The sequence below is a fragment of the Lepidochelys kempii genome, chromosome 3 (genome assembly GCF_965140265.1).
Source record: "Lepidochelys kempii isolate rLepKem1 chromosome 3, rLepKem1.hap2, whole genome shotgun sequence".
NCBI classification, from domain to species: Eukaryota; Metazoa; Chordata; order Testudines; family Cheloniidae; genus Lepidochelys; species Lepidochelys kempii.
This window is the reverse complement of record NC_133258.1, coordinates 117,319,636-117,336,490: the sequence shown is the minus strand read 5'-3', so window position 1 is coordinate 117,336,490 and position 16,855 is coordinate 117,319,636. Positions and strand designations below refer to the sequence as shown.

The 16,855-nt window shown below is 38.7% G+C and overlaps 1 protein-coding gene across 2 annotated transcripts in view; it reads right to left on the bottom strand.

The window, feature by feature from the left end:
• The window catches only part of SCAF8 (SR-related CTD associated factor 8), a 133,962-nt gene that overhangs the window by 89,133 nt on the left and 27,974 nt on the right, over positions 1-16,855 (bottom strand). For both annotated transcript variants that reach the window (XM_073337718.1, XM_073337716.1), the window contains exons 4-6: positions 8,743-8,904; positions 6,693-6,849; positions 2,270-2,400 (exon numbers count right to left, since the gene is read on the bottom strand). In XM_073337718.1, coding sequence (XP_073193819.1) covers positions 2,270-2,400; positions 6,693-6,849; positions 8,743-8,904 — 450 coding nt within the window. The remainder of the gene's footprint in view (positions 1-2,269; positions 2,401-6,692; positions 6,850-8,742; positions 8,905-16,855) is intronic.

The following is a 16,855-nucleotide window of genomic DNA, read 5'->3' as shown; positions in this document are numbered from 1 at the left end:
AAAATGTGAAGAGTCTTCCGAAATAAAATTATTACTACCTGAAAAGCGCCTTCAGGGAAAAGAACTACAAATCTACCAAGTGATGAAGCTCCCCTCAGATAGTACCTACCAACCTTGCTAGTGCAAAGGGGAAAGAAGCTCACCCATATGGAAAGAGGCTCTCCCCAAGGTAACCTCAGACTAGAAGGAGTAGGTGCTTCAATACTTTCATGAGATAAGACCCCACTACCCTAAGTCTCTGGACCTTGTTCTGCACTGTTGATGGGGTTGGGCATCTCTGTTTAGGTGGTCCAGCCCATGCTGCCCTCAGGAGGCCAGAGTACCCCTTTTCAATTTCTCTCACCTTAATTCTGATGTGGGAATTTTTTTCTACATAATGCAGGACAGTTTTTTTTTCCCGCTGGATGAACTGGAATTCCAACTATCTTAGACTTCTTTCAAAAGGTTTTTGTCAAAGATCTTACTCCTGAGGAATTCTCTTTTCTACATGTGTGTTCTTAAGAGACTATGGTCATGTCTAGCCACCATTAGAAGTCACCTCTTTGTATGTTGCTCTGAGTGAGGCAGGAATCAAACTGAAGAAGCTGAGGAGGAAGCCCTAGAATGGGAAAATCTTGGATGATTGGTCACCATCCTGCCTGTCTCTATACTCCTGCTGGGTCCCATCTCTCTCTCCTTTTACTATCGCTACACTCTCATCTTACCCATATGTACCACCACAAACTGAGTCACAGATTCTTCTCTCTCACCCACAAAATACAGTCCTAAAATGTGAAGGAGGGAATCATCTAACTACCAAAGACCCCATTTTCTCTTCCTTTATATATTAATGTTATCTTCAATATATATTGCCATACTCATACTGCGTCCCATCTTTCCTTTCTCTCATCTTTTGATCCACAAGGTATTTCTGTACCTTCTGCCATCTTTTAAAGACTCTGTAACTCCCTTCTGGTCCACACAGTCTTTAGCTTTTCTTCTTTGTTGTTGTTTCTTTTTCTTTTAAAAATATACTCTAGCCAGCAATCTTCACGCTCTCATACAATTCCTACCCCACATCTCCCCATTCTCATTTTACATCTCTCCTTCTGTAAGACACCACCCCTACCAAATCCTACCGTCCCCTATTCCATGTTACCTTTTTACCCCACCTCTCCTGACAGGCTCTCCACCTCACTCTGGTACCCTCTCACTCAAGTTCCTATTGTCAATTTCCCTGAGTCATGACCAGACTAAAAATCTTCCTGCCTCAGGCTTCTGGCCAGTTACAGATGGCACTGCCTATCTGAACACAGCAAAACTGTTGCACTTTTAGCCCTTGAGATGGCAGCATCAGGACTGGTGCTTGATACTGTGGTAGTTCCTACTCACTAATTTGGATGGGATATTTTTAGTTCCCCAACACAGCAGCCATTAAACATCTCTTTCATCCAGGGCCACCACTGCAGCCCACTCAAATTGGGATAGTAGGGACTGCCAGAGTAGCAGTATATGCCATTATTACTTGAAGATGAGGGCCTACATTTTCAAAAGGGCTACTGATTTTCAGTGTCCAACTTATGGAATGTTGATATGGCCTGATTTTCAGAGAACAGACGCTCAGCATTTTCTCAGCATCAGGTATCCAAGATGTATCAAGCTGGGCATTCATACACTGAGGTACCCAAATTCAGTCACTTTTGAAAATGTAGGCCAAGAGTCATATTAAGGATACTGATAACTTCCTGAATATCCTGAGAATGAAAATAAATGGAATATTTAAAGGTGAACTGCAAAAGAAAAATTAGAATTGAGTTAATCACAGACTTCTATGTTGATATCCCCCAATACACCCAGAGACGTGTTTTAACATACAGGATGTATTCAGCATAGAAATAAGTTTTAACTATCATTTAAAGCATCTTTCACCCCCCACACTGAAAATATTTTGTTACTTCCTGATTCACTGAAGATATCCTAGAAGGCTCCCTCTGCAACATTGTAAATACCATGCATTGTATGGGCTGCAATGAATCTTTTTCTGGTTTCTGACATCACCTTCTTGGATACGTTCAGTGAACCAAGAGAATTTCAAAAGGATAAAAAGAATTGTTAAATGTTGTTTCAAACTTATCTCTGGAGAACCATCTCTATGAACTGATTATACGGAGGACAAATTTTTAAAAATAAATTAACAACACTGATAAATACTCTCATGTGTATCATTCATACACAAACATTGTGGACTACATACAGTACAAAAGTCTAATTACCTACAAAAAGTATTTACCTGTTGGCCTTGGGGACTCTGTAAGATTTGTGCAACAGCAGCAAGTGTGTCTGTATTAGCAATTTGAGACACCCAAGGATCAGGTAAACTTTGTACCACATTGGCTGGAGTAACAGGTGTCACAGGAGTTCCTGAAAGAGGGGAAGCAACGTTAAGCTAAGTGTTGTTAACATATCATTTTTCATACACAAAGTACAGCAGTAAAAATTAAAACTGAAATTCAGAGTCACACTGAATATGGCAGTTTATTTTACATTATGGACCAATTGCATAAAAACAGTTTTTGAACTGTAAGAAGCCACAAAGGTTACACACCTATGTGGTGATTTTTAAATGTCTGAAATGAAAGATGGGTTTGTAACTTAAAAAAAAAAAAGTTTTTCTACTAAATGTAGTGCTCTGGATAAGTGCCACATAGACATCCATAGAAACCATCAATTCCTTTATACACAGAACAGCACAGCATGGCAGTAGTAACGCAAATTTCCCCACCAATGTGCCTCAATTGGTGGAACTACTTGTAAGTGAGTCTCATGACAAATTCTACTCTTGGCCTGTCTGCTGGAATTGCCAACAAGAACACTACTGAATGCAAAATGTAGTAGTGTTCATTGCAAGCTGAAATTTGGAGGGAGTCTCCCCTATTACAGATAACTTCTCTTGTGTTTTAGGGGAACTGAGGGAGAACTGAACTGGTTTCAAATTCATTTTTAGTCATCAGGTGGTAATGACTTCTGGTAACTACAAAGATGGCCATGTCTGAAAATACAGATGAAAATGTTCAATAATCACTATCATGCCCCAAAATACTATTGGACCAATGAACAATCCTTAATATTATTTTAAACTTAGCAGCATTACAAGATGGATGTAATCAGGAAAGATGAGGAACACAGTCAATTTTGAAGTTACAAATTGCCTTGGGCTAAGTCATTTTAAAGACGTAGTATAAATTATAAAACTGTAGTTTTAAACGTTTTTTCTATAGAAATGCCCTTATTTGTGTTATCAAAGATCAAAAGCCCCATTTTTCTAAGTGCTGAGCAGACACATAACAAAACAGAAAATCCCAACCTAAGAAAGAGAGCTCACAATCAACATTTCAGACAAGACACAGCAAGTGAACAAAAACAGACAAATGGGGTAAGGGTAGGTTGAGGGGATAAGGCAGCAATAAAATAAAAAAGTTAACCAGAAAAGTAGAAATCACACATCACTATTGGCCAAACCAATATCATAAGATAGTGATCTGTGACATCACGAAAGAGGTAGGTTTCACACTTGGGTAAGTATTCAGCTACCCAAAAGACTCAGTAATCTTCATTGCAGATAAGTTTAAAAATATTTAAATATTCATAAAAATACAGTAACTCCTCGCTTAACGTTGTAGTTATGGTCCTGAAAAAATGCTACTTTAAGCGAAACGATGTTAAGCGAATCCAATTTCCCCATAAGAATTAATGTAAATGGGGGGGTTAAGTTCCAGGGAAATTTTTTTCGCCAGACAAAAGACTATATACACACATGCACACACACATACACAGTAGAAGTTTTAAACAAACAATTTAATACTGTACACAGCAATGATGATTGTGAAACTTGGTTGAGATGGTGAAGTCAGAGGGTGGAAGAGGGTGGGATATTTCCCAGGGAATGCCTTACTGCTAAATGATGAACTAGCACTCCGCTGAGCCCTCAAGGGTTAACATGTTGTTAATGCAGTCTCACACTCTACAAGGTAGCAGGAATGGAGGGAGGAGAGACAGCATGGCAGAGAGAGACAGAGACACACATCGTGTGTGTGAAAGAGACGCGCATTGCCCCTTTAAGTACACTGACCCCACTCTAAGTACACTGCCTTTTTAAGTTAATCAGCAAGTTGAGACAGCAGCTGCTGCCAGCAAGCTCCCTCCATCCTGAGCCCTGTCATGTTCCCCCACCCCCACAGCTCTATGGAGAGGGGGTAAAGGGTCAGGAGCGATGGGAGGGGGACACCCTGACATTAACACCCCTCTCCCCCTTCCCCCACACAGCAAGAGGGAGGCTCCCGGGATCAGCTCCAAGGCAGAGGGCAGGAGCAGCACACGGCAGTGGGGGGAGGGACAGCTGAACTGCCCAGCAATTGATAGCCTGCTGGGCAGCTTCCGCACAGGGAACTTAAGGGAGCTGATAGTGGGGCTGCCAGTCCACGCTGGTTCCAAGCCCCCGCCAGCTGCTCTTTCTGCAAGCAGTGGACGAAAGCAGGCAGCTGCCAAACAACGTTATAAGGGAGCATTCCACAACTTTAAACGAGCACATTCTCTAATTGAGCAGCAACGTAACAACGTTAACCGGTACGACTTTAAGTGAGGAATTACTGTAGAACAATTGCTAGAAGAGGAAACAGGTGAACAACTCTAGCTTTGGATAGATGTTAGCTCCTGGCCTGCTGCAAGATAAAACTTCAGGGAAGAGATACACTTGCTCCACAGATAACTATAATAAAGATGTCCAGTAACCTGCAACCTTGCTGCACTCTCCCAGCTCATCTGCAGGCTGGGCCTGCCTACTTTACTTATAATTTCCACCCACAGCTGCCAGATTCAGGGGTGATAGTCTCCTCTGTTTTGTCTTTCTCCCATCCAAATTCCTTTGGAGATGAATATTTCTGAGTCAAAAGAGCTCTCAGGCTGGGATTTTGCTGATTAGTTCCATGCTGTAGGTCTGATGAATGCTGCTCCAGATGTCAGAGCAACATCACCTCCTTTCTGTAACTCAGAAGTGAAGGCAAGTGCTGAACAATGCCAAATCCAAACTACTGCAATAATGTTTTAAAAAATAATTCACATCAGATTTCAAAAAGTGTTAGTATGGTAAAAAAGTGATGATACCAGCAGTTTAATACAGTAAAAAGAGTACAAATATAAAAAAAAATGCACACAAGAGACATGAAGCTCAAGCAAAGTGCTTACCTAGTTCACATGATAAACTATATACATACACACACACAAATGAAAAATACAACCGTTTCATGTGTATAAACAAGTTTATATTTTGGATTTTCTACATAAATAGTGCATGTTTAAATTATTTCATGTATATTAATCTGATTAAGTCTACACAAACAGAAGAAATCAAACTCCCTGACAATATGCAATGTCAGGGCAAGTCCTTAGATTATCAGTTAAGTATGATCATATGTACAGCAAATAGAAATACAAATTTTGCTTGAAGTAAATGCAAGACAATGATCCTCGATAAGAGATTCTCACACACTTATGGCACCAATATTTAACAAGGTCCCCCCCCAGGATAGTTCACTGATCCATCATTTGCATTTGCAACCATAAAACCCTTTTTTATTGGATAAAACAGGGTGGATAAAAAAATGGAAGTTTGTTGGGAAAAAAATGTATTTTTTTTATTTAAATTGGATTTCTTAAATTTTAATAGATTTTTTTCAATAAACCTATTTAAAATTAAATTTGAAATGACAATGTGATAAAACCTAAATTTACAATAATTTATTACAATCATTTAAATCATATTACAAAATTAATACTAAACAGTACATATTTGTTGCCAAAATTTTTAAGAAAGTCAAATACTGAAGTGGAAGTCACTGGCTAAGTACCTGCAACTAGAGTTTGAAGAAGTGCTAAACCAAATTTTAACAGCAGAAGCCTCTTTTGCAGGTGGAGAGAGAATATTTTCTTCATTTCAGTTTATTCAACTAGTTCAGTTCAATGACTAGTTCATTCAAAGTTAAGAAACTGAATGGTAGTTGAAAAAACAGGAAAGCTTGCTTTCCTCTTCCAATCTATGAACAAAAATATCCCTCGGCCTGCGCCGCTTCACGCAGCCCCCATTGGCCTGGGACGGTGAACCGCGGCCACTGGGAGCTGCAATCAGCTGAACCTGCAGATATGCAGGTAAACAAACTGTCCCTGGAGGGCCACGTGCCAAAGGTTACCGATCCCTGGTCTATATTATATTGCAATTCAACATTTTAATGAGAATCTACTCTTCTCTAGGAAAATAACTTAGAAGTACAAATGCAAAACAAGAATGAAATTGATTATTTAAATCACGACTAAAATCAGTAATTTAAATTTCTCTGATTTAAACAAATGCACCCTTGGACAAACTGCATATTACAAATAAAGAAAGCATGTGTATTTGGGAAGTAAATGTAACTGGCCTGACCACTTTCTATTTATGGTACTTCCCTGACCTACATGCTGGTTAGTTATTAGTAGATCAACTTTCATCTTTCAAACCATTCAATTTAGTTTTAATACTTTCCTGAAGGCTAGTGAAAATTTTGGTCCAATTTCAAGCATGTCAAGTTGGCAAATGTTGATAGCCGAACAGAAAATTCTGTTCCAAATGTTGAAGCAAGCTTTCTAATTCACTGAGAGACTTATATCCCATTTTCCTTTACCTGGTGTATTGTTGCTCATAGCAGCTGTTGTACTGGGCAAAACTGGAGTCAAAACTGGAGGAGGAATTCCTGCTGCCATATCCAGGAGAGGCTGAATAATTTCACTCTTGAATACATTATTCTTCTGCCACAAATTTAGCACTCTAACAATTTTACTCTAAAGGAAAGATAGGACAACAAAAGGATTAAAGCTAGAAAACTACATGATGACTGTCATGTTTGATACTGTCAATTTATGAAGGTAGAAAGTCTTGCATATTTAGAAGCATACTAGAAAAGTATTAGTTTGGCTCCTCCAAATTCTGTACTATTATTCTTGGGGGATAACACTAGAAAATAATCTTAAGGGAATAATTTAAGAGTTATTGACACTTAAAAACAAGAAATCTTTCCTCCCCTCCTAGCATTTTAATACAAGCACATATTAAACATGGCTCAAATGTATCTACTTCTGAGCACCAGCATCATTTTTGTCCACTGAAATGTGCACAACTCAGAATAATTACAGTTACCTACTGCTGCTGAGACAGCAGAAGGAGCCCAAAACTGTGTGTGTAAGTCATGCTAGAGGCTATTTTTAAAATGTAATTTTGTTGATGAAGTAGTGTATTTTAAAGTATTAATCTGGAAGAGCTTTCACACTGAATTACAATAATTAGAAAGTATTGCAATAATATAGATGAACTTTGGACTTAGATGTCAGTTTCCTTTAACACTCTGCAAGGAACTGTGAAAATAGTCTCAGCAATTTCATAAAGAGAATTGTGATGTCAATTTAACTAGCTCATTTTAAATCAACTTAAGCTTACAAAAGTGCTTCCATCCTAAACCTGTTTTGAGTTGCTCTTAGCTCTCCAAAACCTTCAATTATCATGCTGAAATTTTCTGTGTTTTAATTCTGCCCAAAGGTGATTTATTTTTGAAAGTTTGAACAAAACTACATTTAGCAATTTTTAAAAAACAAAGTGACTTGGAGTTGGGAGCAAGGAAAGAGGAGAAAAGAGTCATTTTCCATGTTATAAAACCATGTTCTCACAGCCTTCTAATGAACAACTCTAGCACAGAAATTTCAGGAGATAGAAAGTTGAATATGGTACAGAAATAGCCTTCCTTGAATGCTTTTGTGTGTTCCCAGGAAAACTGCGTTTGATTTGTCAACATTCTATTGAGCATACACAAAAAGTGTATTTTTAATCAACACCTACATAAGAGTGGAAGATTCCTTTTCTGGGGTAGAGCTGGCTGTGCCTCCTGTTAGTCTTCCCTACCTCCCACCTGCGTAGGGACGTTCTGGCAGTGACCCTGGCTCGTTGGAAAGGCCCCAAAAGAACTGTTCCATATAGTGAAAGTTAGAACTGTTCAGTCCCTGGCTATCCTCACAATCAAAGGAGTGGAAAGGTAGCTTAAAACAACAACTTTACCGTCTCCCCGTCAGCTCTGCCAAACACAAAATTGGCATAAGGATTCCGCCACAAATAAAAGTTGTACTTTCTTTCCAAGGTATTTCATATAATTCACAATTCAAGACTATACTAATTTTACCAATACAATTTTTTCATACTGGATACCATCAATTTGGAAAGTGTCATGCATTGCTGCTGCTCTCTCTTCCAATTCTGAACCAAAATGTGTTGGCTCATCCTGAGAATACATATCCAATCACCTCCTCCGATACACCTTGTAGAAACTTCCTATCTACTGTCCTCACAATAGGCGGGGGGGGGCGCGCGGGGGGGACGGATGGACGACATTCCTTTGCAGTACACTTCTACATAGATCTTGCTCTCTCTTCTCATATAGACACCTCATTTCAACCAGTTGTCTCTCTTCACAAGCACCTTAGGTAGAAGTGCCCCTGGATCTAATTGGAGACTGTTCTCCCTCAGACCACATATACTTTCAGATTTTTTTAAAAATTTCCTTAAGAAGAGTTATACGGGTTACAATTAGGTCTGCTAAAATAAAACACTAATGTCGTCAAACCTTTTAAATTTTCTTTGAAAAAAGAAATTCTAATAATTGTGTTAGTTTTAGAAGAAACAAGACATACCTTGTCATCCCCAGGACAACGGTATAAATTCTGGAAAGTGCTGATGATATTATTGCTGAATCTAGGAGCAAACACATCCTTCTCTTGCCCAAACTGATGCCGGGACTGTCGCACAATAGAGTCAATGACATAGAGACCAGGCACCTTGTATTCTGGTTTGCACTACACAAAGAAGATAGTTTAAAAATAATGTATAACTGAAAAAGAACAAAATCACATAGTTAAGAGCCCAAGGACAGAAAATATCAACAAAATCTCATATGACTAGATTTTTCCACTCCTTACATTTTATAAATTGACTTACCAGTACAAGTAAATGCTTGTGATGGTGCACAAAAATTTTTAGTCTAAGTTCTATGGATATCAATCTCATAACAATTAAACTTTAAATATATATACTATTTTTTAAAAAGGCATTTTATATCTAAGTCTGCACTGTATATATACATGATAAATGTGAAGCCATCTCAATTATTACAGCCTGGTTCAAATTTTCAGCTCATAGTACTTATATGCAGCATGCTGCATATCAAATTTCACATCATTCCAAAAAAACTGGACTTATAATTAAACTAAAACAAGTTTAGAAATGTAATGCTCTTGTACCTTGGTCAAATAAAAAGCACTGCACTAATGACCAGGGAGAAAGAATCTCAACAAAGGGAGTTGGGGGCTGGATGTTAGTAAGCTTCTCTATATTTTTTTCTTTTTATCAATCACTCACTCAAAACACTGGCTCACTGGAAGTCCCTGTAAGCAATATGACAAACCTTCATCCGAAATAGCAAATTATTAACTATTTCTGTCTCTAAACACTCATACGCTTATTTACTTGAGATGACACCAATTGTAAACATTTTAAAACTCTGGGAAAATTTGAAACTTATATTATATACAAATGGCGTAGTACCTATAAGATCACTAATGCATAAAATACAATCCTAGTTACAAAGGAAACTTTACACAGGAGAAATTACTCCCAAGGTCTTGTGAATGCACAAAGCTGAACCACTGTAACTAAAATCAGTTTAAAGACAGATTTAGTTAAACTGGTGCAAACCTTTGTGCAGCCACTCTTATATCAGTACATCTTGCATCTGTACATTTACTGATCCAACCTAAAACAGGTTTTAACTTGATTTAAGAGAGTCTCTCAGGCATTTATGCTTGTTTAGCTAAATCGGTTTAAACACACAACTTTAAACTTGTGCAACTAAGTGCACAGACCAAGCCTAAGAAATAAATGAAACCTAAGACAGTTCATAAAATATTCTCAATTATATTTTGTATTGGTTGCAATTAGAATCTTAAACACAATAATGCAACTTTCCTATCATTAGAGTCACAGAAATAAGAGACAGAAAACATCTTCTAGTCTGTATCTCTACATTTCCTAGCAATTTGGACAGTCCAGTTTTAAAAGTCCCAAGTTATTGCTGATCCCACTATTTCCCCAGGAAAAGTGGTCCACAACTTAATAGTACTCATCATCAAGACGTTTTTCTGGATATTCACCTTAATTTTTCCATTTGTTTTCTTCCATTTGTAACCCAGTATATAACATCATATAATTAATTCCTTCCTCTCCTTGGTGTTTACAACCTTGAATACTTATCTTGAATACCAAGATCTTTGTTTTGTTCTTCAGTCATTGCTTAAACCAGCTCTATGTATTTAGATTTTCTAATCTTTCCTTAAATCTCAACCGCTGCAGCCTCCTATCACTTTTGTGGTTCTTCTCTGGAATCCCTCTAAACTGTCAGCAACATGATGCCATAAGCAATATTTCAGGAGTGTTTGCACAGAAGCTGTATGGATAGGTGTGGTTACCTTCTTGGCTCATGCAGCCCATAAACATATGTATAGCACATTGTAAACTCATGTTTCAGAGTAACAGCCGTGTTAGTCTGTCTTTGCAAAAAGGAAAGGAGTACTTGTGGCACCTTAGAGACTAACCAATTTATTTGAGCATGAGCTTTCGTGAGCTACAGCTCACTTCATTGGATGCAAAAGCTCACGCTGAAATAAATTGGTTAGTCTCTAAGGTGCCACAAGTACTCCTTTACTTATTGTAAACTCATGTGTCTAATATGCTGTCCAGTCTCAGCGCTAAGTCTTTCAGCATTATCTCTTACCTGGTTTCTCACTTGTACTAATTATCTAAGGGATAAAGGAGTTCAGGAGAGCTGGCAGTTTCACAAGGAGACAATATTAAAGGCAATACTGCAAATTATCCCAATGCGACGGAAAGATAGAAAGAGTAATAAGCCAACATGGCTTCATCATGAGCTCTTAGTGACCTGAAAAACAAAATGGAATCCTACAAAAAATAGAAACATGGACGAATTGCTAAGGAGGAGTACAAAAGAACAGCACGCACAAGCATGTAGGAACAAAATCAGAAAGGCTAAGGCACGAAATGAGTTACACTTAGCAAGGGACATAAAAGGCAATAAGAACAGGTTCTATAAGTATGTTAGGAGTATGATAAAGAAGGAGGAAAGTGTAGGTATAGTTAGTGGGGAAAGAGCACTAAACTGATGACATCAAGAAGGCTGAGATGTTTAATGCCCATTTTTCTTCAATCTTCACTAAAAAACATTAATAGTAACCAGATACTCAACACAATTAATTAACAAGGGGGAAGGACCACAAGCCAAAACATGGAAAGAACAGATTAAAGAATATTTTGGTAAGTTAGATGTATTTAAGTGAGTAAAATTCATCCGAGGGTACTTAAGAGATTAGTTGAAGTCATCTCAGAACCGTGAGCAATTATCTTTGAGAACTCAAGAAGCACGGGTGAGGTCCCAGAAAACTGGAAAAGGGACAATCACAGTACCTATCTTTTGAAAGGGGAACAGAGAGGACCCAGGGAATTATAAACCAATCAGCCTAACTTCAACACCTGAAAAAATACTGGAACAAATAATTAAAAACAATTAATTTGTAAACACCTAGAGGATAATAGAGTTACAATGAATAATCATCACGTATTGGTCAAGAACAAATCATGCCAAACCAACCTAATTTCCTTCTCTGACAGGGTTACTAGCCTAGTGGATAGGGGAGGAAGCAGAAGTGATATATCTTGATTTTAGTAAGGCTTTTGACATAGTCCCACATAACATTCTCATAAGCAAAGTAGGAAAACATGATCTAGATGAAATTACTACAAGATGGGTGCACAACTGGTTAAAGACTGAACTGAAATAGTAGTTATCCATCTATGAATGGTTTGCTATCAAATTGGGAAGATATATGTAGCAGAATCCCGCTGGGGTCAGTCCTGGGTCCAGTATTCAATATTTTCATTAATGACTTGGATAATGGAGTGGAGAGTAAGATTATAAAGCCTGCGGATGACAGCAAGCTGGGAGAGGTTGCAAGCACTTCGGAGGACAGGATTAGAATTCACAATGACCTTCATAAACTAAGAGAATTGGACTGAAATCAACAAGATGAAATTCAGTAAAGACAAGCAAAGGACTATACTTAGGAAGTAAAAATTAAATGCGTAACTACAACTAGCTAAGTGGCAGCACTGCTAAAAAGGATCTGGCGGGTTATAGAGGATCACAAATTGAATGGGTCAATAATGTGATGCAGTTGCAAAAAAGGATGATGTCATTCTGGGATGTAGTCACAGGAGTGTTGTATATAAGGGCTCGTCTACACTAGAAAATTAGATCGGTATAACTATGATGCTCGGGGACCTGAAAAATCCACACCCCTGAATAATGCAATTAAACTGACCTAACCCCTAGTGTAGAAAGCGATAAGTAAACGGGAGAATTCTCCTACTGACCTAGCTACTGCCTCCTGGGGAGGTGCATTACCTATGCTGACATAAAAAGCACTCCCATCAGCATGGGTAGTGTCTTCACTGAAGCAGTGCCGCTGCAGCATTTTAAGTGTAGACAAGTCCAAAGAGTCAGGAGGTAATTGTCCTGCTCTACTCTATACAAGTGAGGTATCAGCTGGAGTGCTGTGTCCAAATTTAGCACTACACTTTAGGAAATATGTGGGTATATCCAGGGAAGAGCAACAAAAATGATTAAAGGTTTAGAAAACCCGACCTATGAAGAACAGTTAAGAAAACTTGGCATGTTCACTCTTATGAAAAGAAGCATGAATGGGAACGGGGCTGGAGTGTAAATTCCCAGGGACTGCAGGGTGGATCTTGAGTCCTTTAGAGAACAGAGAGATGCGTCTGTCTTTTCATTAAAAAGGCTGGACTCATCGAAGGGGAAGTCTTGGATAGTATTTTGGACCTCTCTAGGGAAGCCCAATGATTGAAGCCACAAGCTCCTTCGCATGTCCAGTGCTGTGGCTAAAGATCTGGATGCTGTATCTGCGGTATCTACCGCAGCCTGAAGAGCCACCTTTGCTACCAAACTCCCCTCATCCAGAGAGGACTGGAACTGGACTGAGTCTTCCATAGGTAGCTTATCTTTAAATGTCACAAGCCTAGCACAGATGTTCAAATGGTTAAAATAAAGGCCTGGTAATTAGCAATATGAAATTTGAGGTCTGCAGAGGAGAAAACCTTCCTACCTAGGAGGTCTATTCTCCCTGATTCTTTAACTGCTGCAGTAAATTTTTGGTAGTGTGACCAAGCTCTCTCCGTAGCCACTTGTTCCCCTAACTTCTTGGGGGCAGGATGAGAAAACAAGAAGTCCACACCCTTGGCCAGCACAAAATAGCATCTGTTGGCTCTTTTTGGTGTAGGGACACAAACTGCTCTGACTAGTTCTAATATGGCCTAGGTGATTGGGAGGGCCATGCTGACCAGTCCCTGTGGTTGTAAAATGCCCAGGAGTTGATGCTAAGGGTCCTGGACCTCCTCTAGCAAGATTTATAAATCAACAGCAACCCCCTGCAACAACTCCTTCTATTGGTGGTGGTCTGGGGATGATGAGGAAGCTCCTGTCCGAACTGGGTCTGGTTCTTCCTTCTCATACATCAGTAGAACCAGCTAAAGAGAAGGGGAGGAGTGACATGACTCCTGAGAGAGCCCAAGCGTGATCTTCGACATGATGAGGGCCTCAGTACCAGACCAGGCCACATGGACTGTTCAAGCAGGTGCTGCTTAAGGCGAAGGTCCTAAACCACCAGTGTTCTTTTCTTGAGCAATCTGCAGATTGAACAATGCTTTTTGAGGTGGCTCTTGCTACGACAAAGAAGGTACAGCGTATAGGGATTGCTTCTCCGCACAGAGGACAATATTTAAACCCCAGTGAGGGTACCACCAGGGGAACAGACCACTACAACTAACTAGGGCTGTCGATTAATCACAATTAACCCATGCAATTAATTCAAAAAAATTAATTGCTATTAATCGCAGTTTTAATCGCACTGTTAAACAGAATACCAATTTAAATTTATTAAATATTTTCGGATGTTTTTCTACATTTTCAAATTTATTGATTTCAATTACAACACAGAATACAAAGTGTACAGTGCTCACTTTATATTACTTTTGATTCCAAATATTTGCACTGTAAATATAACAAAAGAAACAGTATTTTTCAATTCACCTCATATTAGCACTGTTGTGTAATCTCTTTATCTAAAAGTGCAACATACAAATGTAGATTTTTTTTGTTGTTACATAACTGCACTGAAAAACAAAATGTAAAACTTTAGAGCCTACTACTCCATTCTGTCCTACTTCTTGTGCAGCCAATCAGTAAGAGAAACAAGTTTGTTTACATTTATGGGAGATAATGCTCCCTGCTTATTTACAATGTCACCTGAAAGTGAGAACAGACATTTGCATGGCACTTTTGTAGCTGGCGTTGCAAGGTATTTATGTGCCAGATATGCTCAACATTCGTATGCCGCTTCATGCTTCGACCAGCATTCCAGAGGACATGCTTCCATACTGATAATGTTCATTAAAAAAATTGTGTTAATTAAATTTGTGACTGAACTCCTTGGAAGAGAATTGTATGTCTCCTGCTCCATGGTTTTACCTGCATTCTGCCATATATTTTGTGATATGGTAGTCTCAAATGACAACCTCACATATATTGTTTGATTTAAGAACGCTTTCACTGCAGATATGACAAAAAAACAAAGAAGGTTCCAATATCAGATTTCTAAAGATAGTTGCAACGTTAGACCCAAGGTTTAAGAATCTGAAGTGCCCTCCAAAATCTGAGAGGGACAGGGTGTGGAGAATGCTTTCAGAAGTCTTAAAAGAGCAACACTCTGACACAGAAACTACAGAACCCAAGCCACCAAAAAAGAAAATCAATTTCTGTTGGTGGCATCTGACTCAGATGACAAAAATGAACATGCATCATGAACCACACTACTTTGGATTGTTATCAAGCAGAATCCATCATCAGCATGGACGCACGTCCTCTGGAATGGTGGTTGAAGCATGAAAGGACGTATGAATCTTTAGCGCATCTCGCACGTAAATATCTTGAGACCCAAGCTACAACAATGGCATGCAAATGCCTGTTCTCGCTTTCAGGTGACACTGTAAACAAGAAGCAGGCAGCATTATCTCCTGCAAATGTAAACAAACTTGTTTGCCTGAGCAACTATCTGAACAAGAAGTAGGACTGAGTGCACTTGTAGGCTCTAAAGTTTTACATTGTTTTATTTTTGAATGCAGGTTTTTTTGGTACATAATTCTACATTTGTAAGTTCAACTTTCATAATAAAGAATTGCACTACAGTATGTATTAGGTGAATTGAAAAATACTATTTCATTGTTTTTTACAGTGCAAATATTTGTAATAAAAAATAAATACAGTGAGCACTGTACACTTTGTACTGTTATAACTGAAATCAATATATTTGAAAAAGTAGAAAACATCCAAAAATATTTAAATAAATGGTATTCTAGTATTGTTTAACAGTGCGATTAATTGCACAATTAATTTTTTTAATAGCTTGACAGCCCTACAACTAATACTAACATTAACTACTAACTACATACAATAAGAACTAGACTAAGACTATTTGTGAGGTGACAACCACACAGATCTCTGACTCCAGCCATGGGCAAAAAGATGGAACTGAGAGGGATTTGGGTGGCGCTGCCTCACATAGCCAGCAGAGGAGCCACAGCCACGAGGGGGGAGTGCCGCCTCTCTACGTGTACTGCTTGGCAAAATTTCCAGCTCCGGTGTGCTGGGTGTGCACACACCTAAGTGGAATACACATCTGCATCTATTCAAAGAAGAACTTGCAGAAGCAAGGAAGAATGTTCCAACAACCATTGTGGGCGGTAAGAAGAAACAGAGGTCGAGGGGGAGGCTCCGCCCTATACACCATCGCACAGCAGCATGAGGCAGCAGAGAACACATACGCTGCCTTGATGGGTACCGCTGAGGTAAAATTCTCCAGCAACAGTTCACTGGGTGTGTGCACACAACTGAAATGGATGTGTATTTCAAAATATTCCCATTAAAATATCATTAGCTTAGCATTCAGGTGAATAAATAGGTGTACCTATCACCAATGCAAATCATAAAAAGCAAGGAAATAAGATACAAGTCATCCAAACATCCAATGTACACTACATCCATTAATTCCCGCTTCTCACCTCAACTACCTCTCGTCCACTACCTAGATCCCACATATTTCCATCCTTATCCTGAACTACCATCAGGCATCCTTAACTTCTAACTACGTTTACCAATAAGTACATGTTTCTGCACTTGATACAAGGTTAGTATCGCTTTCATAAATTATACTATGCATAGTTCTGTTTGTGGTTTTATAATACTGTGTGTAATCAAGTGACATTTAGTGTCACACTGTTAACTATTGCTATGAGAGGTTTTTCTATAATGTTTATGAAAACTTTCATCAGTTTTTTTTAATTAATTACTTTATAAGAATTACAAATTTGAAATTGACATGTGCGCACATTGGTGTATTATGTTTACCAGTCTGAGGCTGTATATCAGTTGTTCAGGATTTGAGTAGAATAAGCCTTAACTCCCATTGCCCACACTCAATCCCAGTCTCTGTTGCTTCTCGCCTTCTGGTCCTGTTTCTAATCCGTATATTAACAGTCACACTGAACAACACCATGTTTAAAACCAACTCCACCTTAGGAAACTAAGGTATCCAAAAAATACCTATG